This window comes from Rousettus aegyptiacus, unplaced genomic scaffold, assembly GCF_014176215.1.
Source record: "Rousettus aegyptiacus isolate mRouAeg1 unplaced genomic scaffold, mRouAeg1.p scaffold_m13_p_16, whole genome shotgun sequence".
Classification (NCBI taxonomy): Eukaryota; Metazoa; Chordata; class Mammalia; order Chiroptera; family Pteropodidae; genus Rousettus; species Rousettus aegyptiacus.
In genome coordinates this window covers 15,531,766-15,556,004 of record NW_023416291.1, presented here as the reverse complement: position 1 = coordinate 15,556,004, position 24,239 = coordinate 15,531,766, and the positions used below count along the sequence as shown (strand labels likewise).

Here is a 24,239-nt window from a genome sequence, read left to right as displayed (position 1 = left end):
ATTCTAAAAGATTTCAGAATTCACATCATAAGTATTTTATTTAACGCCATCTTAAGTCTCCCAGATTATCAATGAAAATACTCCAATTAGGTCACTTACCTACTTTCAAATCTTTACTTTAGATACTATCCAGCATATACAATAAAATGGACTAGAAAAATACTTCCCAGAGGCTATCATACAATTGCAAAAGAATATAAACTTATTTGGACAACTTTTCTGGATGCTTACGGGACTTCTCAAGTGATTTCAAATTTAAAATTAAACTAGGAATATACAAAATTAGACAAGAATCTTTTTCAAGTTCTGCTCTAGAACAGTTCTTTGTTTAAAAGGAAAAAGAAGGTAAAATTACTCAATCCACTCTGCCAGATGAATTACACTCATGAGGATCAGTTTTTCTTAATAAAGCCTTTATTTCTCAAAAACTTAATAGGAATACTGTCAGTGTCAGAAATTTTTTAATTTGACTTTTTTAAATATGGCGTTGGCCTATATAACAAGTTAAAATGTCATAAATATTAACTATTTTAATCTAAGCTTTTTCCACAATGATTAAAAAAGTGTCAATTCGTACTTCAGAGGTAATACACCATAAGGCACAGTCACCAACCACCTCGCTGTATTCACCTCCCTGGGTCCAGGCAGGTTATGCAGACCACAATCTTCCTCTTCACCCTCACCATTTCTCCTACTCTTCTCTATGTTGGTTAAAATTAATCAACCGAGAAATGGAAAAAAAATAGAAGGCATATTTATTTTGACTTGCTATCTTCACATGGTCCTTATTGGCCACACTAAGCCCCTAGACCCAGATCACAACAGGTCTAGTAAAGTCCTTCTCAAAAATGCAAGTTCTCTTGCATAGTAGATGTCAGCTTTTTACTACATTCAACATATCCATTTGTTGTGAGCCTTAACATTCTGTTGAAGCTGACAATCACGGGCTACCTGCTTTTTCATCGCAGTGGTTGGCACATGATCAGGCTGGCCAAAGCATACCATCTGCCACATCTCAGTGACTGGTGGAGGCTGGCCAAGGGACCCAGGACTAATGGGGCCTTTAGGAAAGGCAGCCACAAATCCAGGTCTACTCGGGACAATCCCAGCATCTGCCTGTTGTCCTGGTATCATTTTATTCTTAAAAGTATCCTGATTTACATGGCATGGTCTCCCTATCTCTAAAAGTAGGGTTTCTCAACCTCAGCACAATTAGCCCTTTGCGTGGGCTCATTCTCTTTTGCAGGGAGGCTTCCTAAGTGTCGTAGGATGCTAAGCAGCACTTCTGGCCTCTGACCAACAGACACCAGTAGCACTGCCCAATTATAACCAAAAACGTCTCCCAGGGTCGGGACCGGGACGGGGGTGGGTGCAAAATCATCTATTTGAGAACAACCACTCTAAGGAGAAGGAGTCACTCTTCTCTGGAATTCTGACAACAGTAAGAAAGACATAAAACTTACGCTATTGTCATCATGGAAAAATTGCCAATCTGAGAATCAAACCAATTGAAGAAAATGCTAGAGATGCAGAAAAAGACCTAATGACACTGTTCGAACCCTTGGATGCAGCTGTATGTAAAGCAAGACCCCTCCTTAGACTTCACACATAGGAGCTAGAAATTCTCTTTTTTGCTTCAATTAGTTTTGGCTCGGTTTCTCTCACTCGCGACTGAAGGAAATGAATGAGGATATACAGTATGCTTTATGCCAGAAATTTGACCTACCAAGAAGAAAAGGACTTCAGGTTGATTCTAAGCCTTATGCAATGCTTTCCACAAAAACAGGCCACCAACTCTAGCTCCAGGGGCGTAAGCAATGAACGTCTTCACTAAGTCCTAGAATCCATTTGAAGAACCTGGAAGATTCCACACTTCACCTCCCTGAAAGCATGTTGTGTGCCTCCTGTCAGTACATCCAGAGAGAAAGGGAAGAGAAGGGCTGTCTTGCAGAGTTAGTCACCTTTTTATCATTTAATTTTTTTTTTTTATTAGCAGTTTCAAGTATAAAGTACACTGGTTAGACATATAGTTTATGAAGCGGTCCCCCTGATTACTCCATCTTCCCTCTGGCTCGACACACGGCCATTACGTGACCGCTACACAGTCACTTTTCTTAATCATTTCCTTCTTCTAGGAATTGTTTCTTAAACTAGTTAGAACCTAAAAAGTTAGCTGAAAGGGAGAGGAAACATACTTTTAGATCATAGGTAACTACTACATTTTTAACTCAAAAGATCCCTAGGTACTATTCCTCTTCTCAGACAAAAAGGAAGAAATCCTAGAATCTTCCCAGCTGTTACCAGAAGCATTTTCTTCTCTGTAGAAGTTTCGGTTCCATGAGGTCTCTTTCTGCGTCTCTAGCATCCAAAGAGACCCAGCACCATTTCACTGAGAGAAAATGCAAAACTCGGCAGTGTCTTCCAGTGAAAAAGAAGTGTTTCCATTTAACACATTAAAAAAAAAAATGAGTACTTAAATAACATATTTGACTTTAAGTGCCACAAGAATAGTCTGAAATAGAGGCATCTCTTAGTGTTTTGAGGGCTAACCATTATCCAAGCATTTTACTCCTATTTTTACTCCCCTTCTGCCCACTATTTCTTCTTGTTAATATGGTTTAACATCTATATTCCATCTCATCCAATTCAAACCAACTATAAGACACTCTTACAAGTCACATTATTTCTTAGCCAGGAAAAGAATGTTTGGGGAAGAATTAAAACAGAATTAATTACTGAGAACTATCTTGCCACTAAAACACATCAGTTCACAATTTACTCCAGGTCCTGAAACAAATCTACACGTTTTCCTGGGTGTGCGCCCATCATTTCCATCCCTTGTTATTTAAGCAGATGAAAGGTGTTTCCCCCTGCCCCTGGAATCTAAACCCCATCTTCTGTATTCAGAACCACTTTGGACTCTGGACTATTCCCCAATTGTCGCCCCGCTCTCTGCAGACATGGTCATCAACTTGTGCAGTGACTCGGGGGAGCTTGTACCACAGGCTCTTGTCTTTTCCTTGCGCTGTCTCCTCACCCCTCTGCCACCCCTGCTGTGCCACACGCGACTCTCCCAGCTATCACCAAGGGTACTTTCCTGCTAATGCAATGTCACCTGGACTCTTCATGCATGACACCGCTGTAGCGTGACCTTGTCTACTCCCTCCTACTTTCTGAAGCGTTCCTTCTCCTTGGCTTGCACAACCCCCTCCCAGTTTTCCATCTCTGTCAATGCCGACTACCCTCAAATCTTCTCAAACTCTTCTTCCAGCCACTCCTTCAAAGCCAGTGTTCCTCAGGATTTGCCCTGAGCCACCCTGCCTTCTTCCCCTACGTTCTCTCTCCAGACAGGTTTGCTATCCAGTTCCATAGTGTCAACTCTTACTACATGCTGTGTCTCCAGCCCTTTCTCAAATCTCTAACTCTATTCCCTGTTCCCGAAATACACACTCATAAAAGAAACAATCTACTGAATATGCCTATTGGATATATCAGAAGCACCTCAGCCTCAACACTGTCAAAACCGAAAACATATCCTTTCTCCCACAAAACCTGTTCCTCTGGCTGGATTACCTCAGTCAACAGCACTCAACTGCCCAAGCCAGGAACAGAGGGACCTCCTCCCTCTGCCCCCAAACCCAATCACCCACCGAAGCCTGCAGTCTCTAAATCCTGACTCCTTGAGAACCGGACTCTCCTGATAGCAAAGTCTGGGGCAGGCAACTGACCTTCAGTGCTGTGTTCCTCAAATCCATTCTGACAGCCATGGCCTGCGAAACCTTTCTAAAATACAATTCAGATGATACCAATCTCCTGCTCCAGATGTTTCGGTCACCTCCTGCTGTCCTCTGAAGTCCTTAACCTGCTGCACCAGGCCCTTCCCAACCCTTCCCCACACCAACTCCCCACTCTGCTCCCGGCCCCGGCCCACCTGAACTGAGCTGTTCTTCCAGCTGGAGCACACGCTGTGTGTGGCCTCCGAGGTTCCAGGCAGCATTTCCCTGTGCTTGGAGAATTCTTCTTCCCTGCCCTCAGCATGGAACGTCTCTAGTCTTCCCTTTCATTTCAGCGTAGACGTTACTACTCTTTTGAAGTCTTTTTTGACCCCTCCATTTAGTTAGTCCTGTTAACCATGGCCAAGTATCCACTCTTACTCAGGAACGTGAATGACAGTGCTTGTCTAATTAATCTTCTGTCTTCCCTACTAGAACTTGAATTTCTGTACAGATATACAGGGTCGCTTTTCACTATTAAAACTCGTAAAGATCTCTGCACCCCTATGTCCATGGCAGCTCTATTTACAATAGCCAAGATGTGAAAGTGACATAAATGCCCATCAACAGACAACTGGACAAAGAAGTTATGATTCATATATACAATGGAATATTACTCAGCCATTTTAAAAAAATGAAATTCTATCATTCTCAACAACATGGGTGGAACTAGAGGTTATTATGCTGAGTGACACGGCAAACAGAGAAAGATAAATACCATATGATTTCACTGATTATGCAGAATCTAAGGGAAAAAAAAACAAACTAGTCAAAAACAGACTCACAAATATAGAGGGAAAAGGGCCTGGGCAGGCTTGGAGAAAGGGGTGAAGAGTTAAATACAAACTGGCATTTGACAGATGGTCACAGGGATGGGCAGTACGGCACAGGGAATGCAGTCAGCAGTAGTGTAATGGCTGTGTGTAGAGCCGGGAGAGAAAGTAATCAGGCAGACTGCTTCATAAACTATATAAATGCCTAACCAGTGTACTGTATACTCGGAACAAATAATAAAATTTAAAAAAACTCTAGCAACTAGACCACAATAGGTGACGTTCAAAGACCTATGATAATATGTCTCCCTCACTGTCATAAATCCCATTATAGTGATGACAACGTAGTTTTTAAATTTTTTCTGCACTTAGCCAACACATCAGGGTTTACTACGGTTCAGAGAGGTTTCCAAATGCTTTAAAAATAATTAACTAATTTAACCTTAGCAACATTTAGGGAGATAAAATTAGTATCCACATTTTAAAGAGGAAATCAAGGCACAGAGAAGTTAAGCAAGTCGCCCAAGGTTGCACAGTAAGTAAATCTGCCTTCAAAGACCTTGATCTTTGCTGTGCTGTCTTTGACCTGCATTTCACAAAAGAAAAACAAAACTATCTGTCAGAGTGACAGAAGTACATTCTGCCAGATTCTCAAATAAAAGTAATGGCATGTCAGTGACACTCCACTCCTGTGTACATTTTTGGCTTTGTCCCCAAAGTTCTCAAGTGAAGATCTTCAGTACTATGCTAGATCGCAACACTATTACAGGTGGCTTCTCCCATTTATAAATGAGGCCTACATTCAACCCTATGCTTCAAAATACTGTTAACCTTCAGAGAGAAAGAACGCACGTTCAAGGACTACTTCTACCGTCACTCCTGGTAAAGCCACAACAGTGCTCAAGGACGACCAAAGGAAGTCAGAATGGCATGCTTTCAACAATAGGAGGAGAGGGAGATGAAGCAGCAGCTCCTCCTCCCACGTGGCCATATCTTTTAATATGCAACATGAGGAATAAATAATCTTGCCCCATGAGGTATGTTCCTATCTCCATCTTACTAATTAAAAAAAATAAATAAATAACAACAACAAAAAACCCCAGAAAGTTAGGTACTGAGAGTTTAACTTGTGCAAGGTCACACTACTACTAACAAGTAGTGGAGTCAACTTTATAGTGAGAGATAAAAGCATTCATTTTTTTTAGAGTATAAAACATCCTATATTGACACCTGAGGTGCCATTAGTCTGGCCAAACTGATTTCCCCCAGCCACACACTTCAGCACGACAATACCAGCAGGTAGTAGACAGTTTGCACTGGCACCCAAAGGCAGGCAGTGCCCATGGGTGAACAAGTCAACAGGGAAGGAGACATCACACTCACTGTTGAAATATTAAGTGGCAAAGGATTAACATCTTCCTAAGGAAACACAGAGAGGAAATTCTAGTTCAACCAGGGAGGCAGGCCTAGCAGTGGCAGCAATACAGGTGTGATTCCAGTCAATCCCATCAAGAGATGCCTGCCCTTAGAATGCAAAGTGTCAGGGGTTTTTCAGTGTGTGTGTGTGTGTGTGTGTGTGTGTGTGTTTGTTTGTTTAAAGAGGAAGTTAAGGCTTCCTCATTACAAAAGCATCCCCTTGGCAAGTCCATAAATTATGATCCTATATTAAAATAATTAAGTAAAGCAGGCTGTGGTTCCTGCTTGCTTTAAGGCCTAGCAAAAAAGAGCAACCATTTCCTTGCCTGAAAATCACATTAATCTGACCTAACTAGACTGACAGTTACCAGAGGGCTTAATATACACTGTGATTATGAATACAAATGTGTTTTTTTCTACCTACTCATACTGTCATTCTAGTATGAATAAAACAAACAGGTTTTTTTAAGATTTCTTTGTGAGTCAGACAAGTCATATCTTATAGTCCTGAAATTTAAACTGATTTGTTCTGATGATCCACATTAAGCTATTAATATATCAAAAAGAATTGTATTAGATGTCTTCAAAACTCATGGCTTCATTATTTACAGGTTGTTGTCAAAGCTAGTGTTTTAAAGTTTATAAAATTAATTACAATAAGGCTTTTATACCGAGTAAATTCTCTATATTGTTTCTCAATAAAAAATGCATGGATATAGGGCACGTCATCATTTATGTTATTTATATAACATCGATTAAATACATTTTAAATACCACTTACAGAAAAAAAGGTTTCAATAAAAACACTCTCACAAATATGATGTCGAAGGGAAAAAGGAAGCCGCAGAACACATATAGTATAAAACCATTATATAAAGTCTAAAAACATGCCAAACATACTCTTATTTAGAACTGCGTGCAGATGAATTAAAATGCCTGGCAATAAGAAACACCAGATTTGAGACAGTTGCTGCCTCTTGGGGAGAAGGACTGGTTGCTACTGGGGAAAGGCAGACAGAAAGCTTTTATTTCTTAAATTGAGAGGCAAACACAGAGATGTTCATTATGAGAATCTTTATATCTTTTCATATTTCTAAAATTTCCCAAACTTTTAAAGGAAAAAATGGCCTGAAATATGAGAACAAAATTAAAATTTATTAAAGGGTGAGGCGAGGAATAGGGAGGAAGGAAGTGTAAAAGGGGAGAGGTGGACATGAGACAGAAAGAGACTCAGATGAAGGAAATATTTTTTTTTGAGTGGTGGTCTGTATCTAGTAAGCCATCTTAAATCAACCCAGTGTCTATACTTACAATACAAATTAGTAATCACTTCTATTTACAATAATTAGGCTTTAAAATTTATGTTTTAAATCATGGTCACTTTGCTGAGCTAATAAGAATAATCTAACTAGATCATGAAATGTACACACATTCCAGATAACCAAGATTTATCATAACTTCTCCTAACAGAAGACCGCAGTTACACCCCTTCATGGAGACAGCTTATTATTGTGGTTAAGGGTTCTGGAGTCAGACAAATGTGGGTTCACATTCCAGCTCCACCACTGACCAACAGAGTGATCTGGATAAGCTATTAACCTCTATAAATTCAGTATCCTAATCTGCAAAGTGGGGTAAATAACAGTATACCTCATTGAGTAAATCTTCACACTATGCAATGTTTGCCCTGAATTTAGCACAACATAAAGCAAATAGTAAATGCTTAATAAAAGTTAACTACTATTATTATATTATTTAAATTACATATATCTTAAATAACAAAACATTTTTCAAATGTAGTTTATAATCACCTATTTCTCTCTGGAATGGAACTTCACTATAAATAACCTAGTAAAACATTCAAGACATCCTTAATCAAAACTATAATCTATAAATTTCTAAACACCCTTCTACAAGCCCTGAAATAAATCTAAGGTTGCTTTAACAAGATGTAGAAAGTCAAAGGCAATGAAGACAAAAAGGAATCCCAAAAATGTTTTCATAGCTACCTTTCTAACATCAAACTTTAAAAAAAAAGCAACAAAAGACACCATATCTTAACTGTGGTCAAATGTAAACTACCCATTCACTGCCACACACAGTCAGCAATCACTTAAAGCATGATTTATGATAACTTGTAGACTACAATATTTTTATATTTTCATAATTCTTGCCTCTCTTAAGATGCAAAAAGCAACAGAAAAAAAAATCATAGGGTGATAAATGGCTACCAGAGACACTGGTTTCAAAGGAACTTCTTTAGGAATTTGTCCTCGGGACTTAAAGATTCCTTTGGAGAGAACAGGATTACCTAACCGCTCTTAGGAACATCCACCCTCCTTAGAGATGCCTCTGGCCGCCTTTTCCTGTGAATTTCCCACAGCAAACACAACCACTGGCTATTGAGTTGTTAAAGTTTTCTGCACGTTAAATACTAAAATTAATACCCTCGAAAAGTGTCATTGTAATTTTTAAGCATCTGAAGGTTCCGGTTACTGATGGTGTCATCGCGGTACCATAAGCAGAGCTCTCTGGGTCATCTCCACTCTTCTTCATCATCCCCTGGGAGAGGCCTGCTGCTGACTGCACGAGCCTCAGCTACAGACAGCGTGCTGCAGTTACAACAGCCTGAGTGACACCTTCTTTTTCATCTTCACATCTTTGTGAATCAGAAACAACTTCTGGAAAAATTTCCTCAAGATTCCACTTAGCTTTATCAACTTACCTTCAAGATTTTCCAGCATCCCAAACTACATTCAAACCTTGGAAACTTTTCCAGAGTATTGCAAATTTGTCTATCTTCTTGGTCACTAGTAATGATGATTTGGACAAATATACTCTTGTGGGGGATGAGCACTAAAAAGTCAGACACTAGTCTCTGGTCCAGAGCAGCTATTTTTCAGGCAAGAAACTGGCCTTGGTATTAAAACATATCCCTGCAATTTATATAATACATCACAATGGTTAACATTTGAGTGCATATTTTAAACATTTTACATGTATTAACTCATTTACCCTAACTAGTAACCCTATATAGTAGATAGTATTCTCATCTCCATTTTACGAAAGACAACATCGATACAGAAAAGCTACCCAACTTGGCCACAGACCACAGTTCCACTGTTCGTGAGTGATTGAGCTAGAATACGGACACAAACATCTCAGCCTCTGATCTTGATCTTCAATGCCATGCTGTCTTATCAGCTCTTTTAAAAATCAAAAAATAAAAATACCCTCCTGCTCTTCCAAAATCAACTATGCTCCCTAGTTCCCCCTACCACTAAAAAAAAAAAAAAAGGAAGCAGAAAAGAGGTCTTCAAAGGGAGCCAAACAGATGGGAGAACAGAGAAAAAGGCAATCTGTCAAAAAGGCAGGAGAATAACAGACACCTGACCAATAAAATATTCTAAACCTTGCTCCCCTGCTGGAGGGCTCTAAATGGGAACTACTCTAAATGGAGTCAGGGACCACTTGTAGTGCATAAAGCTCTTGAAGCCTGTTTGGGTTCACATCCCAGCTCAAGTCTTTTTTACAGCAAGTCTACAATCATATTACAGAGCAGCCCTCTGAGATAAAACCCTAAGTGAGAGTGTAAGGTTTATCCCAGGCAATTCCCTTAACTGTGTCTGTGTTTGTGTTTGGGGAGGGTGTCCATGTGATTTCTTTGGGGCAAAAATATGAGTAATTTTTCCATTCGATGAAAAATTATATTTGTAATTTATTAATTTTTTCAAACAGCATTTTATTTTCATACCTCTCTAAATTCCACTTAAGAGGAACAGCAGCACAAAATTTACAATCGCTCCAAAATTAGGGTCCTAAGTAGCAGAAAACGCAACTGAAACTGGCTTGTCATTTAACAAGCTGTCCAGTGATGGGCTTCAAGCAAAGAACTTGGTGGCTCCCACAATGGCATTCAAACCCAGACTCAGTTACCTTTCTGCCCCAGTCCATCCTTTGGTTCAGCAGACTTCCTACCATATCTTACTGGCCAGAAATGAACTACATCCTCATTCTTAAACTAGTCACCAACCCAGAAAATAGGTTTACCAGAAGTGAGTTAGAGGTCAGTGACTCTCAGCCCTGACTGCACATCTTTTTTGCAGCTTTTCACATAATTCTAAAGGTCAGCTAGGACTGAGAACCACTGAGTTACACTAAACAGAATCATCCATTTTTCCCTGAGTCACTTGGGAAAGGGTGCAGACCCCTGGTCAAATTTGGATTTTCAGAAAAAGAATATGAACTAAGCAAACGACAGAATCTACACAACCATTTTACATCTGTGTTTTCAAAACACTGTCTCGTCATTTTATTCAATCCTAAAGGCTTTCTACTACAGCCGTCCCATTTTACAAATAAGGAAAGTAAAGCGGGTGTTTACAAAGTGAATTCTTTGAAGTCTTCCAAATCTCTGTGTTTCAATACGATAGAACTTGAGAAATTTCTCCAAAAAGAATTACCATATAAACCATTTCTCTGAAATAATAAACATGAAGACAGCAAAAGGGAACTTTTATGTTGTCCCGAATAAAACAAAGCGAATATCATTAAAATAGCAAAGCCTAACAGCACTAAAACCAACACTTGGAAGATGAATTCCAGCACCGGCTGCCACTGACATTCTTCTCCACGTCAGTGGTCAGAGCAGGCTCACTTACGAGGGTCCCTCCAGCTCTGTGTTCTTGTGTGTGTTCTCTCTCTTTCCCTCTGTCCCCTTCTCTCTCTCCCTCTCTCTCTCTCTCTCTCTCACACACACAGAGCTAGACAATCTGAGTTTACTAAAGAACATTTTCTAGAGCTATGTAAGGACTATTAATAACTGCAGGACTATTTGTTTAAAAAATATGTATTTCCCTCTAGCACAGAATATATTCTCTAAATAACGCCTAACATAATATTTATGAGAAGCATATATGGCTTACTGCTGTTCAACAAATATGGTACACATTTCTACAGATTCTTAGCATTTGAAACTACAGACATAACATGAAAAGCTTACAAAAGTTTAAACTGTACTGAAAAAGGACACTGGTTATTCTAAGGAAGGAAAGGAGTAAAAAAAGAAAGAAAGAAAAAGGACTAAAAAAGGCATTTAAACAAAGACTCCATTGAACTGAGTGAATGATCTCCCAATCTAACACATAAGTCAATGATCCTAGACTCTTGTCTCTAGAGTTCCTTCCTACCCCCACTGCCACCTCCACCCTACAGACAGACGTCAAATGCCATCTCTCAAACACCTCTTTCCCATATCTGGCTTCTGCCGAAAAACCTTCAGCGATTCTCCATGGGATAAAGTCCTCATTCCCAACCGTGCTATTAATCTGAAACTGACCTTCCTGTTCATCCCATTCTACTCCCTGAAATGAAATCTCCATTCCCGCCAAACTGGTCTCCTCATCATCCTCAAACATTGTAGTGTTCTTGTTTCTTCTGAGCCATTCAATTTGACAAGCATCTATTCCTTACTTAAAACACGAATTCCCAAACTTCCCGCAAACCTTCTCCATTCAAACCTACAACCAACTTTTGTTCCTGACAAAGTAAGAATTCTCACTTGTCACTGAACTGTTAACCTTTTAACATATGTGTCTGTGTATCCTCTGTATCTTCAAGAATTCAACACAATGCATGTTCCCTAGATTAAACTTTATTCAACTTGACAACAATAAATTCAAGGATAAGTGCCTCTATCTTATCATCTCTTTTAAATCTCAATACCAATATTAAACAAATTATAGATGCTAAGTATTTTCTGACTGAACTTGGCAGTGAGTCTTCAGGTCCTACAGAACTGCCTCCAGCTTTTAAGTATTTATGGAATATTCAAAGCATCAAGACACCAAAATTACCTAGGTCCAACTAGTATTTAGTTCACGTGGGAGGCATCTTACAGGGTAATTAAAAATATTTCTATACTCAAACACAATTCTGAAAGTACACAAAATGCCATTTTTGTAAGACAATGTAAAAATAAAGCACCTATCCCAGCTGAGTGGTATTCTTGCCTCAGCTTCTCCCTCCGCCTCATGTCCTTCCTGGATTTGACTTTCAGATGTAACAGAAAGGCTCAACTAGTTAGGCAAACTACTGACCTAGACTGCAATTTCAAATGACCTAATCAAGCAATTTCCAAACACTACAGAATCTTACTAATGCCTTAGAAGTAGGACAAGAGAAACTGGACACAAAAGAAAGAAGTGACCTGCCCAATTGTCATGTAGCCAGGCCTTAACAGTGAAGGCGAATTAAACTCAAACGTCTTGACTTAATCTTTAATAGGAACTAGGCATAAACTTTATGGACCAAGATGAACAAAGTGTCTTTCTAACTTATCAAAAGCATGTAAACTAAAGCTGTGTTACTGTCGTCTTCTGGGGAGAAGTTTAATTAAACATAATGAGAAAAAAAGACACTTTCTGGTTGCTCTTTTAAGCATGATTATAAATTATATTTCTTATGGTAAAGGACAGGAATCAAAAGGAATAAGATACCAATTTTTAAATTCAAGCCAGTCTACATTTTGGAGAGGAAGGCTGACAGCTGGCCCCCCAGATGCTCTAGCTGCTGCTGGAACACCAGGCATGTGTCCTGTTCGGCAGAAGAGCTAATATTCAGTCACGTAAATAGCTTTCTACCAGTGGCCAAACTGGCTTTGCCATCTGTCTCACTCCACACCAAAGCCTCTCTCCTCAGCCACCTAGCTCTAGAGGGAGCCGCTCCGGCCAGTGAGAGAGGATAACCTCCCCAACCCCCCGCCAGTGATACTGGTTAACACTGGTTAACACCAAGCTACAGGAGTCCTCTCCTTCAAGATCACTACACACGTACCCACATGCCTTGCTCTTCTCACATCCTCCTTTCCATTCTCACTCCTACATAGTTACAGCCCCTCCCTACTTCCCACCCGACACATACCCAATGCCCGGCCACTGGAGAGATGCCAACAAAATAAGCCCAGTAGTCGCATGTCCAAAACAATAATTCCTAATCCTCTTTTTGTAACACCAAATAGGTCTTAGAGCCAAAAGGAATCTTGGACATCATCCAGAGAAGGTGAGTGACATGCTTCCAAAATTACAAGGATGGCTCACCAAATTCTTCTCATTAAAACATGATTTCAACTCATCCACTAAGTGAATATTTACTATTCCAGGCACTGTGCTGGGTACTTGAGAGTTTATTCAGTGAGTTTAATGTTTCTTAATGCAAAGTGCAGGGGGTGGGGGGGTGAGGTGACCTGGAGTATTTTTCCCAGAGGTGATGTCTACAAACAAGTGTACAAGGGAAAAACTCGCAAAGCTAGGAATCACTGAATTGATAAACTAGGGAAAAGATAAAGACCCTAACAACACAGACTTGGGAGGCTGGATACTGCCCCAGCCCCTGTCTGCTGTATGGACAGGTTTTTTTTTTTTTTTTTAAGAGGGAACACGGGGCACTAGAGGCATCTTCAAAACAGGCTATGGGTTACAGGTGTGGTCAGGTCAGGCTGCCCAGCTTCTCAGTATAGCTAATGCCTCCCCATTAACACCAACTCAAGTGTTCTCGAGCGAATTCTGTCCACCTCCCTCCTAGATTCTCATCAGATACCTACATACACACACACAATTTCTACTGTAGCCACTTCACTTCTGAGTTTTTCAAAAGATAAAGAACGGGGAGAAAAGAATCCAGCATGATTGGGTGTAATTCTGTATCTGCTGGCTGCTGCGCTCCCTCGGGCCAGAGGGCAGGCCCTCTGCTACCCTTAAAAGCCCCGATGTTTGAACCCCTCCTCACCGCGGGAGAAGGGAAGGAATGTGCAGAAAGCAGCACAACGCCAGGTGGACTTTCTGGTTTAGCTCAGTGAAGGATCCGGGACAAGACTGTTTGCGAGGATTCAATACTCACGTTTTCAAAGAATTCCCAGGAAAGTTTTGAGAGATCACGAGACAAAACTAGTAAAACTAATGTTTCTGCTTGGTACGGGGCTATGAGAAGCTTCAGAGTGTAATAAAACCTGCCCTCGGGCGGTGCAGCGGGGAACGCCGGCAACGAGGGGACCCGGCTGGGGTTGTCTGACCCGCGGGCAGCGCCCCCTTGCACCGCTCCTGGCCGCAAAGGGGTGGGAGCGGGAAAGGGGATTCGCGACCGCCTGTCCGGGGGCCCGGGAGGGCTGAATCTGGGCCTCCAACGTCCGCAATGAACCTCGAGGCTGTTCCTCCGGCAGCTGGCCCGGGGCACGGGACAGTCGGTCTCTGTCCAGGAGAGGCTCCTCCCCGCCCTGCCGCGCCGAAGCACGCCCGCGCCCAGGTCCCGGCTTACTCTTGGTCGCCGCAATGAGGTTCTTCCCGTCCTTGATGAGCTCTTTGATGAACTTGTTGGTCTTCTCGAGCTCCGCTTCGTGGGCGCGGATCCTCTCCCTGAACCACGGGCTGTCGAGGTAGCAGTCGCTGAACTCCAGGGGCTGCAGCCCCATGACTGCGGCGGTCCGCGCGCACGGCCACCCGCCCGCCGCACGCTGGCGCCCGAGCCCGGCTGCGGGGCCGCGGCCAGGTGCGGGGCGGCGCGAACAGGAAGGCCCTGGGGAGCTAGCAGTCCGGGGCGCGCGCTGAGCGCGGCACGGACATGTCCCTCGGAGCCGGGTCTGGCCGCACAGAGGATCCCCACTCCCCGCAGCTGCGCCGAAGCTCTGGTGCCCGCGGCCCCGCCCCGCCGGCCCCCGCGCTGCAGACCCTCCCCAAAGCTCGAGGCCGCTCCGCCCAGGGCACCTCCCCGGCCCGCCCAGCGTTCCGCCGCTCGCCCCCTTCTTTTTCCTCCGCCTTCCTTCTTCCTCCCCACCCCTCCCTTCCCTTCCCTTCCTTTCCCCGGACGCCTCTTCCTTTTCTTCCCCACGCGCCCTTGCCCCTCCTCTTCCTTCCGAGGATCCCTCGCTCTAGAATTTCGTCCCACGTCTCTCTTACACCCCTGGGGCGCGTGCACCTCCCCTTTTCTTGGGCTCCCCTTTGGGTGACTTGCTGTAGGCTCCCCTCAGCAGGGACAAGGAAGGGACATCTTAAGAGCAGCTTCTAATCCCGCTGCCGGGCGACAAAACTCAAGTTAGGGGAAATGACTGACTCATCTCATTTACCCTGAGACGGACCCAGAGCTGTGAAGGGACTCGCACGCAGGGCTCTCTCTTTCCTTGTTCACGTTCCCTTAAAGTAAAATGCGAGTTAAATCTCCGCTTTAGACTGAAATGCTTACAAAAGCAGGGGGCGTTTCTTCGGAACCAGGCAGCATCTATGACATTCTTCTGCATGTCCACAATGCATGACTTGGCGGGAGGGAGAGGGTGGCTAAACCACTGAAGAGTTGTTTCTGTTGCATTCAGCGGATTACATTTGCTTGGGTAGGTAGAGAGGGCCTTTGTTCTAAAAATAACCCGGAAAACATGCCACGTTAAGTGTGGTTTTCACCAGGTGAGAGTAACATCAAAGAGAATGTCAGTGCACCTGGAAAAGTAAACTATTCCGTGTCCTGAAACAACTTAAATGTGTCCCCTAAAATAGTTAAGCCTTTTTAAATTATGGGCATGTATACCTAAAAGAAATAATTGTTAAAGTTTTCATAATGACAGCTAACTATTCAATTATTATATGCCAGGTACACACTAGTAACTCTCTATATATTTTTTTATTTACAAGCTCACAACAGTTTATATACATGTTTACTAATGATGTTAGTATCACCAAGAAACTTCAAAGTGATTCTTTAAAACGTTCAGACTGGAGCTGGATAATTAAGAATCTGTTTGGACAGCACATTGGAGGAGTATAACCCTCAGGACCAAGTTAAATAAGCCGCCTACTCAATCGGCTCTTTTGTTACAAAACACTGTGAGTGCCTAACCCAAAGATAAACAGATAAACATTATAACTTTAATGTCAATCCTCCAGAACTTAAAATATTTCACAAACAACTTTTAGGTGTTGAAAGCTTCAGTCCCTACTAAAACCAGCAGGGGACTGAAGTCTAAAGAGAATAAAAGAGGCAAGTAAAGAGAGAAAACACTCAACAGAAGGGATGGATGTAAACAGTGAGGGCCTGGCATAACAGCCGAACACTGATAGGCATTCAATCCTCTGGGCAAAAACCTAAGCCTTTCCACAGAAGGAGGAATTGCTGAAACGGCCTCAAAGTGTTAAACATGGGGTTAACACAGGAGTCAGCAACTCTACTCCCTAGGCAGATACTCAAAAGAGAAACCTAACTCTTCTTACAAAGAGAAAGGATGATAGATTTTGAGCAGGAACCTAACAGTTTCTGCTGCAGGCCAACGCCTATTTATGAGTGAGGTGTACCGATTATAAGTATGGCAAAATATAAATGATACCATGAGAAGAAATACAAAATAAATCTTTGTCTTCCAAACTGTATTAGGCTGCTTTGACAAGTATGGAGGAGGGAAAATGCCAAAACAATTTAAACAAAAAGTTACTGGACTGTATCACTGAAAACTTCTTGGAGAGGCAGGACAGGGTTCTGAAGGCTTATCATCACTCCAGCTGTAATTCTCTGTGATTCTCTCAGCTCTGTCCCTCTTTTTGCTGTTGACTTCAGCCTCCAGAAAACTTCCTTCAGGAGAACCCAGTGGCTTCAACACTTCCAGACTTACCTATAAACAATATGTCCTCCTGAGCTAAAAAGATGCTCCCCTATCACAACTACTTCAATCTGGGCATCAAACCAGTTTAGGAGACTGCCATTCCCTAACTCACTCAGACCTGGAGGGCTGTCTCTCAACTGATCACCAACGCAAAGGTGGGGGTAATGCCAAGCAGTGTGGGCCACTCAGAGGCCACTCTTTGTGCTAGAGGTGGGATTAATTCACCAAGATATGAGGATGCTGCATAACGAGTACATGAACTAGTAATCTATAAAATATAATGGTGACAGCTGCACAATAATGTAGACATACTAAATACCACTGGACTGTACACCTAAAAATGGCTAAAATGGTAATTTTTATGTCATGTGTATTTTACCACAATCAAAGAAACAAAGTATAATAAAGACCCCCTCCCCATATATAACCATTATGAGCAGTTTATAGTGCAACTTTCCTAAAATGATCACAGAATAGTAAGTGTGCAAATGTGTGTGACATATTCATTACATCTTTATTTTTTAAATGATTCTTTTTCTTCACAGAACACTTATTCAGAGTTCCTGCACTAGTGATCTAAGTGCTGCACTTTGAGAAATCCTATGCTGGGGGCACTACACTGGATAAACTCTACTGAGTCAAGTCAGAATCTCTGTATGGCTAATTTTATGTGTCAACTTGATTGGGCTAAGGGATGCCCAAAGAGCTGGTAGAACATTATTTCTGGCTATGTCTGTCAGGGTGTTTCTGGCAGAAATTAGCATATGAATCAGTAGATTGAATAATGATCATCCTCACCATTGTAAGTAGGCATCATGCAATCCATTGAGGGCCTGAATAGAGCAAAAAGGCAGAGGAAGGGCGAATTTCCTTACTTCTTGAGCCAGGAGATCCATCTTCTCCTCCTGCTCTTGGGCATTGGTGCTCCTAGTTCTCCGGCCCTTCAGTCTTAGACTGGCACTTACACCATGGGCTTTCCTGGTTCTCGAGCTTGCGCCTGATTATGGGACTTCTTGGCCTCCATAATTCCATGAGACAATTCCTGTAGAAAATATCAATACAACAATCAATCAATCAATCTCTCTCTCTCTCTCTCTTTCTCTCTCTCACACACACACACACACAGAGCACAATTCATGCCCTCATTAAGTAATGGTCTCCAGTCAGAGAGAAAGAACATACCAAATAATTACAAAATCAAACATTAAAAGAAAAGGCTGGCCTTTCCCTGCCGCGGAGTTGCACAGCGGCAGAGGCTCAGGTGCACTGTGACTCAGCTCCACCTGTAACCCACCACTATGGCTGAGGAAGGCACTGCAGCTGGATGTGAGTGGTAGTTAATCCTGCTTTAGGACCGCCCTCACTCACCCACGAGGGCCTAGCACGTGGAGTTCGTGGAGTTCGAGGAGTTCGAGAAACTGCCAAGGCCTTCAAGTGTCAAGCCCATCACTGTGTGCTTGCATCCAACTGTGATGGGCCCGTGTACTCAAGTGGGTGGAGTCCCTTTGTGCTGAATGCCAAATAGCCTAATTAAAGCTGATGACAAGAAACTAGGGGAATGGGTAGGCCTCTGTAAAACTGACAAAGAGGGAAAACCTGCACCCTGCTTGGCTGCAGCTGTGTGGTCGTTAAAGACTATAGCAAAGAGTCTCAGGCCAAGGATGTCACTAGAGTACTTCTTCAAAAAATGAACAAATAAAAACCTGTTTCTTTAAAAAAAAAAAAAGAAAACATAGAAAATAAAATGCTGATAAATTCTAGGAAAGAGCTGTACATGGGGAATTGGGCCTATTCTGAGATGTCAGTGAGGAAACTGACAGTTGGGCTGACAGCTGGAGGATGAGGAATTAGTGGGGTAGAGGTGAAGTGGATGCAATGTGGAGAGCACAGAAACATATCCTGAGGAAGCTTTGTTGAAGAACTTGTACGAGAAATCGGAAAAGGCCATGTGGCTGGAGCTCCGTGGGCTGACACGCAGCCCGTGCAGAGGGAGTGCAGGCCCACCCCATCTGCTTCTGCACCAGCCTCGCTTCTTTCCTTGAGAACAACGTGCCCAGGTTTCAGAACTCCCCCAGGGCCCCGACTGTTTCTAGAGCGAGCACACCTTTTCCAGCGCCCCAAGATGCTATAATTTAGAAGAGTCGGCAACCCCAAAGAGGTTCTAGAACTATTCTACTCACCAAATGACATTCAGTCCGCAAATACTGAGTACCTGGAGTGGGCGAGGCACTGGAGAGTTCTGCAAGGAATACTAAGGTGAGACAGTCCCTGATCTAAAAGCGTTTGCAACCTGGTGTATCCGGTGTACTCTGGTCGAGAGGAATAAACTGACATATGGATAATTATAAAACACAACGCCCTGCTGTTCTGTCCAGCCAGCCCAGCCCGGCAGTCTGGCTGAGAAGTGGATGTTCCCAGTGAAGCAGGAGTGGGAAACGGGGATGTGGACAAGGGAGGGATTTTCTAATTCTTTCCCATTGAAATGAAAAGGCTCTGAAGAAATTTGGGACTCTTAGCTTTTCAAGTTAGAGTTAGAAGAACCTGGTTCAAGGAGATTTGGGTCAAGGCACACAGCCAGTACCCTTCCCAGCTGGAGCGCCCTCTCCAGGTCATAATGCAGTCGCTGCTTCCCCTACCCCCACCCCTGCTTCTGGGGCCGCCTGGTATGGAGAAGAGGGAGTTGGTATATCACATCGTATAGGCCGATATATATCAGCAGGCACTCCCACCGCCCACAGATCACTGAGGCAAATGCTGCCCTCTTTCATCTAACACGTGGTTCAAGTGACCTAAGCCGTGACCTTGCAGTTGATTTTATGCAGATAGTAATAGATATAAAGTATGTTAGAAGGAATGACAAGAGCTCTAGAGAGTATGTTTTTCCCAGCACCACAAATGCTCCTGATGTGACCCAGAGGGAGTTTCACACAGGGCGACCTTCACCTGGGCAATTATCTACTCGATGGAAAGCCAATCTGCCATGACTGGAGAGGCACATTCTCAGAGTCCACGGGCACTTGAATAAAATAGAAAATGAAGAAAGTATGAATATTCATGTCTTATCTTTAGACACAATAATTCCAGACCTGGCAATTTGTCCAAAGAAGATAATTTTTTTTTTTTTTTAGATGTATATGCTAAGGGCAACTCGACGCAGGGGGAAAAGAAAGGAAGCAATCTAACAATTGTAAAATAGGAAACTAAGTCAGCAAATATCAACTCAACAGACTCATAGATTCATGGGCTTTGAGACCATTAAAATGATCACCCTTTCTGCTCTCAGTTGTGAGCACTATAATTGTTTAATGCTCAGCCTTCATTTGCACTTCCCAACAGCACCTCGATTTCTACCTGGGTGTCATTTTCCCACGAAGTGCAATCTTGGTAAAATTCATGTCCCTGTCTCACACCAGGGAATCGAAAGAGATCTCTGGAGGCTCCTTCTGCTAATCCTGCCACTCGGGCCAGCCACTGCCAAGGGCCTGGCACATGCCCTGCATTCAGCCAGCCAGACTCTCTTTCCCAGGACTTTGACTCTTGCACATAGCAAAGCACGAGCAGGAGAAACAAAGTGCATCTGGTCTAGCCAAGAGTGTCGAGAGAGACATGCTGCCTGGCAGGCGACTCAGCTTCTCTTCCGAGGCAGGTTCTGCAGGCTTCCTTTAGCACCCCACACACTCTGAATAAAACGCCTTTTTGCTTAAATTGCCAGAATTGTTTTGTTTTTTTTTTTTTCCTTGCCACCAAAGAAGATTAGTAAATACCTAGATCGATACTAGAAGGCAATATGCCCACAGGGAAATTTGTGGAGTATTTGGACTTAGTTATCTAGCTGAGCGAGACTGGAAAGAGTAACTCTCCACTTCATGTTCTGGGAGGGGAGCCTAGAAGCCCATGGCACACTGGAGAAAAGAAATCATGTCAGCATCTTTGATCACTGAGCTCTGTCACATGACTTTATGTCCTATGAGAGGGTTAATTTTATAAGCCAACTTGACTAGGCTAAGGGGATACCCAGAGAGCTGGTAAAACATTATTTCTGACTGTATCTGTGAGAGGCCTTTGGGGAGAGACCAGCATTTGATTCAGTAGACTAAGTGAAGAGATTCACCCTCGCCAATGAGGGTGGGTATCGTCCAGTCCAATCTGTTGAGGGCACAAACAGAACAAAAGGTAAAGAAAGGGTGAACTCTCTGTCTCCTAGAGCTGGGACGTCCATCATTACCTACCCTTGGACTTTGGACATTAGAGTTCCTGGTTCTCAGGCCTTTAGACTCCAAGACTTATAGGAGCGGCCCTTCCCCTGGTTCTCAGGCCTACAGCCTCAGAGTGAATTACACTACTAGCTTTCCTGGTTCTCAAACTTGCAGACGGCAGATTATGGGACTTCTTGGCCTCTACAACCATGTGGGCCAATTCCTATAATTAATAAACAAATGTATGTATATGTATTCATATGTATGTGTTTGTGTGTGGTGGGGGAGGTGTCTTTTCTATTGGCTCTGTTTCTCTGGAGAACCCTCACTAAGACATCCCCTTTTACCTGGAACTGGACTGTTTTATGCCTATTGTGCTGGTATTCTACACACCCCCACCCCTGCCTTTTTTTTACAATTATCCCCTGGATTTTTCATTTCTAAATTGAGTTTTACTATAATTTCATAGGAAAAAAAAATTAAATAAGCTGGGATGGGTTTGCTGGACCTCTATTTGTATTTCCAACTCCTGCATGGTCTTATCTAGTAGTGGGTAAGATACATGTGCAATGAACAGTCTCCTCACTTTGACATGTGGACAACCTAAAAGATGACTAAGGATAACTTATCTCATTTTTCCTGACCTTTCCAGGAGCAATGTAACCAACATATAGTATCAGCATGAAGGGCAGTAGTTGGTAAAATAAAGCTCTTCGGAGCGTGATCAGATAGGGACAGCTATTCCTTCCAGCGGCCACAGCAGAAGTGGTTGACACCACTATACTTGCTGGCTATTTGGTGTACCAGCCAGTTTTAGAATGGCCCATGCGGTAACCTGCAAGATGAATGAAGTTGCCAGGCCACCAGTCAGGAGGGTCAATAGGAAGCATAGACAATTATAGGTTGAGTGTAGATGTGCAAGAAAATGAAGGTTTCGTAGAGTCACCATACACCATACAAAGCAGTCTGAACTCCACTACTAAAGCTGTTTGTTCTTTATTGTATTGTACAAATCTACATCTATTTAAATACTTTACTCTTTGGTAACACTGGGGTTTTTTTGGTACAAAAACAAAACAAAACAAAACAGAAAACAATTAACCTTTCAGTAGGAGAAAGCTAAAAGAAAGAATGTATGCTTAATGAAAACTTGCTAATGAACTTGTGAAGTGTTCATCAGCATTCATCATCCTCCATAGGGCATCCACAGAAACATGACAAACCACATGACAACCAGAGGGCCCAAAGCTATAGGAAAAGCATCAGCACCTACTTCAAAACTTAGAAGTTATTAAGAAAACTGGGCAAAGATGGCAATTTAACATGTTTAGCCACAGCAGGATGTTTACATATCACTCTGCAACACACAACTTTGTACTTAGATCAAATAACTGTTTTGCTAAATTAATTTTTTCCACTTCTTATTCCAAGGTTTCTCCTGGTATTTCATAAAGTGAAACAAGTGTGAGCTCCCTTAACGGAAAAAAAAAAAAAAAAAAACCTTTGCAAATAGTTAAATGAAGCCAGTTTTGTATCAATAAGTATATAAATGAAGATACAGAGACCTTTGCCCTTTGCCCATATCCAGCTCTTCTCTCTTTTAGGCAACACTGTAGGAATATACTTGCTGCCCTCTGCTGTATTACCTGTTACCAGTTCTAACCAAGTTATTCTGGCTGTCATGGAAGTAACGTATCATTTCCGGACAGAAGCATTTAATTGCTGGTGAAGGCGCTATAGCACATTCTTGCCCTGACTTGGTAATCCTGAAGTCCTCATGTTCCAAATGGTGAATAATGAAATGACTGGGCCTCCATTAGCCCAAACCTCTAGAAGAAGCAGACAGATTCACTGACTGGCATAGAACACATAAGGTGAGTGAGAAATAAACACTTACTGGATAAGTCACACCACTTGGGGGTAGTTTGTTTTCTAGTCTGACTAATATAGAAGAATTCTAAGTTCTTAGCAGGGGAAGAATATTGCTGATTGGATGAAATAACTAACATACAGCAAAAGAATGGCATTATTTTTAAAGATTACTTTTAATTTTTTTGTTTCATGGGTAGAGAGTTTCTGTTTGAGATGATGAAAAGATTCTAGAAATAGATAGTGGTGATAGCTGCAAACTCTGAATGTATTTAATGCCTCTAAAGTGTACACTTAAAATGGTTTAAATGGTAAATTATATGTTATATCTATTTTACTATGATAAAAAGATCACTAAAAAAACGTTCTACCAAAATCTTCTAGTATTGATAAGGGTTGGGAAAATATGCACTCATTTATTGTTGTTGAGAATATAAATAGGTACTTCTTCCCGAAGACAATTTTGGTGATACTTATTAAAAGGCTTTGAAATATAAAGCCATTCAATTAATTTATTCCTTTTCTGGGAATCTGGCCTAAAATTTAAAAAATAATAATTTTCAAAGTTTTACATAAAATGATCATAACACCAGTATTGTTTTTAAAAGGCAAAAATGTGAAATGGTGTAAATGGAACCATGGTGGATTAAGTATTTTAGGGTATATTCACATGATTGAGTACCATGTAGATATTTAAAATTATAGTACAGAATATTAATGAGAAATATTAGAGAACTGCTCAAATACACAGTTGACTCTTCAACAATGCAGGGATTAGGCATGCTGCCACTCCATACAGTCGAAAAATCCCTGGATAACTTTAGACTCCCCAAAAACTTGACTGCAGTTGTCCCAACAGTATCTGAATGAGATTGGGTATAGGACCCCGTCCCTCACAGATGCCAAATCCACGGTGCTCATGTCCCCTTTATAAAAGAGTGCAGATCAATGTATACAGTTGGCCCTCTGCATCCGTGAACTCCCAACAATAGATTGAAAATAGTACAGGCATTTATAGAAAAAATTCCACGTATAGGTGGACCCATCCAATTCAAACCTGCACTGTTCAAGGGTCAACTGCAACATTAAATGAAAAAGACATGAAGCCTAGAGCTTAAATTAAGCAATATGTTCCTAAACGTATGTAAGTTTAGTGTGACAGCCAATGCTAGATCTCTGATTAAATTAGATTCTTAATAATCTATGCTGACTTTTTGTTCATAAAATTATTTTCTAAGATTGCTAACTATGGTTAGATGGTTACAATTACAAGCTCTCTAAATATCTCAGATTACAATTTATCCGGGCATAAAAACAAACTCATTAAAACAAATAAATTCACTTAATTATGTCTTATTTCCCTTGAATTTAGGTTCCCTTCTACCTTTACTTTTTTACCCTTTCCTTTTGCAGACAGTAATTGAGGGAAGAATGGAGAAAAAAGAGACCTTGGTTAGTTGTTTTCCCTGTTATCCTTTTAACATTATATCATCTTTTCTCAAAGTATTTGTTTTTATTCTTGCTATGAACATGACCTAAAAGAATCTTTTGTTTGTTTGTTTGTTTGTTTGTTTTTTAC

The 24,239-nt window shown here is 41.8% G+C and overlaps 1 protein-coding gene and 1 pseudogene across 13 annotated transcripts in view; one reads left to right on the top strand and one right to left on the bottom strand.

Annotated features, from left to right (window-relative positions):
* ARHGAP10 (Rho GTPase activating protein 10) overlaps positions 1-17,623 on the bottom strand; it is a 258,976-nt gene extending 241,353 nt beyond the window's left edge. For 9 of the 13 annotated variants that reach the window (XR_004955022.1, XR_004955018.1, XR_004955021.1 and 6 more), the window contains exons 1-3: positions 17,471-17,596; positions 15,194-15,360; positions 14,273-14,382 (exon numbers count right to left, since the gene is read on the bottom strand). Coding sequence is in view for 2 of the 13 variants with exons in the window: in XM_016158883.2 (XP_016014369.2) it covers positions 14,273-14,382; positions 15,194-15,261 (178 nt within the window). In the remaining 11 variants the exon portion in view is untranslated. Of the gene's footprint in view, positions 1-14,272; positions 14,571-15,193; positions 15,361-17,470 lie in introns of those variants that run through there. The other 4 variants (XR_004955025.1, XM_016158883.2, XR_004955026.1 and 1 more) reach the window with 4 other exon arrangements.
* A 181-nt stretch (positions 17,624-17,804) lies between these two features.
* On the top strand, positions 17,805-18,294 carry LOC118612381 (annotated as a pseudogene).
* Positions 18,295-24,239: the final 5,945 nt, after the last annotated feature.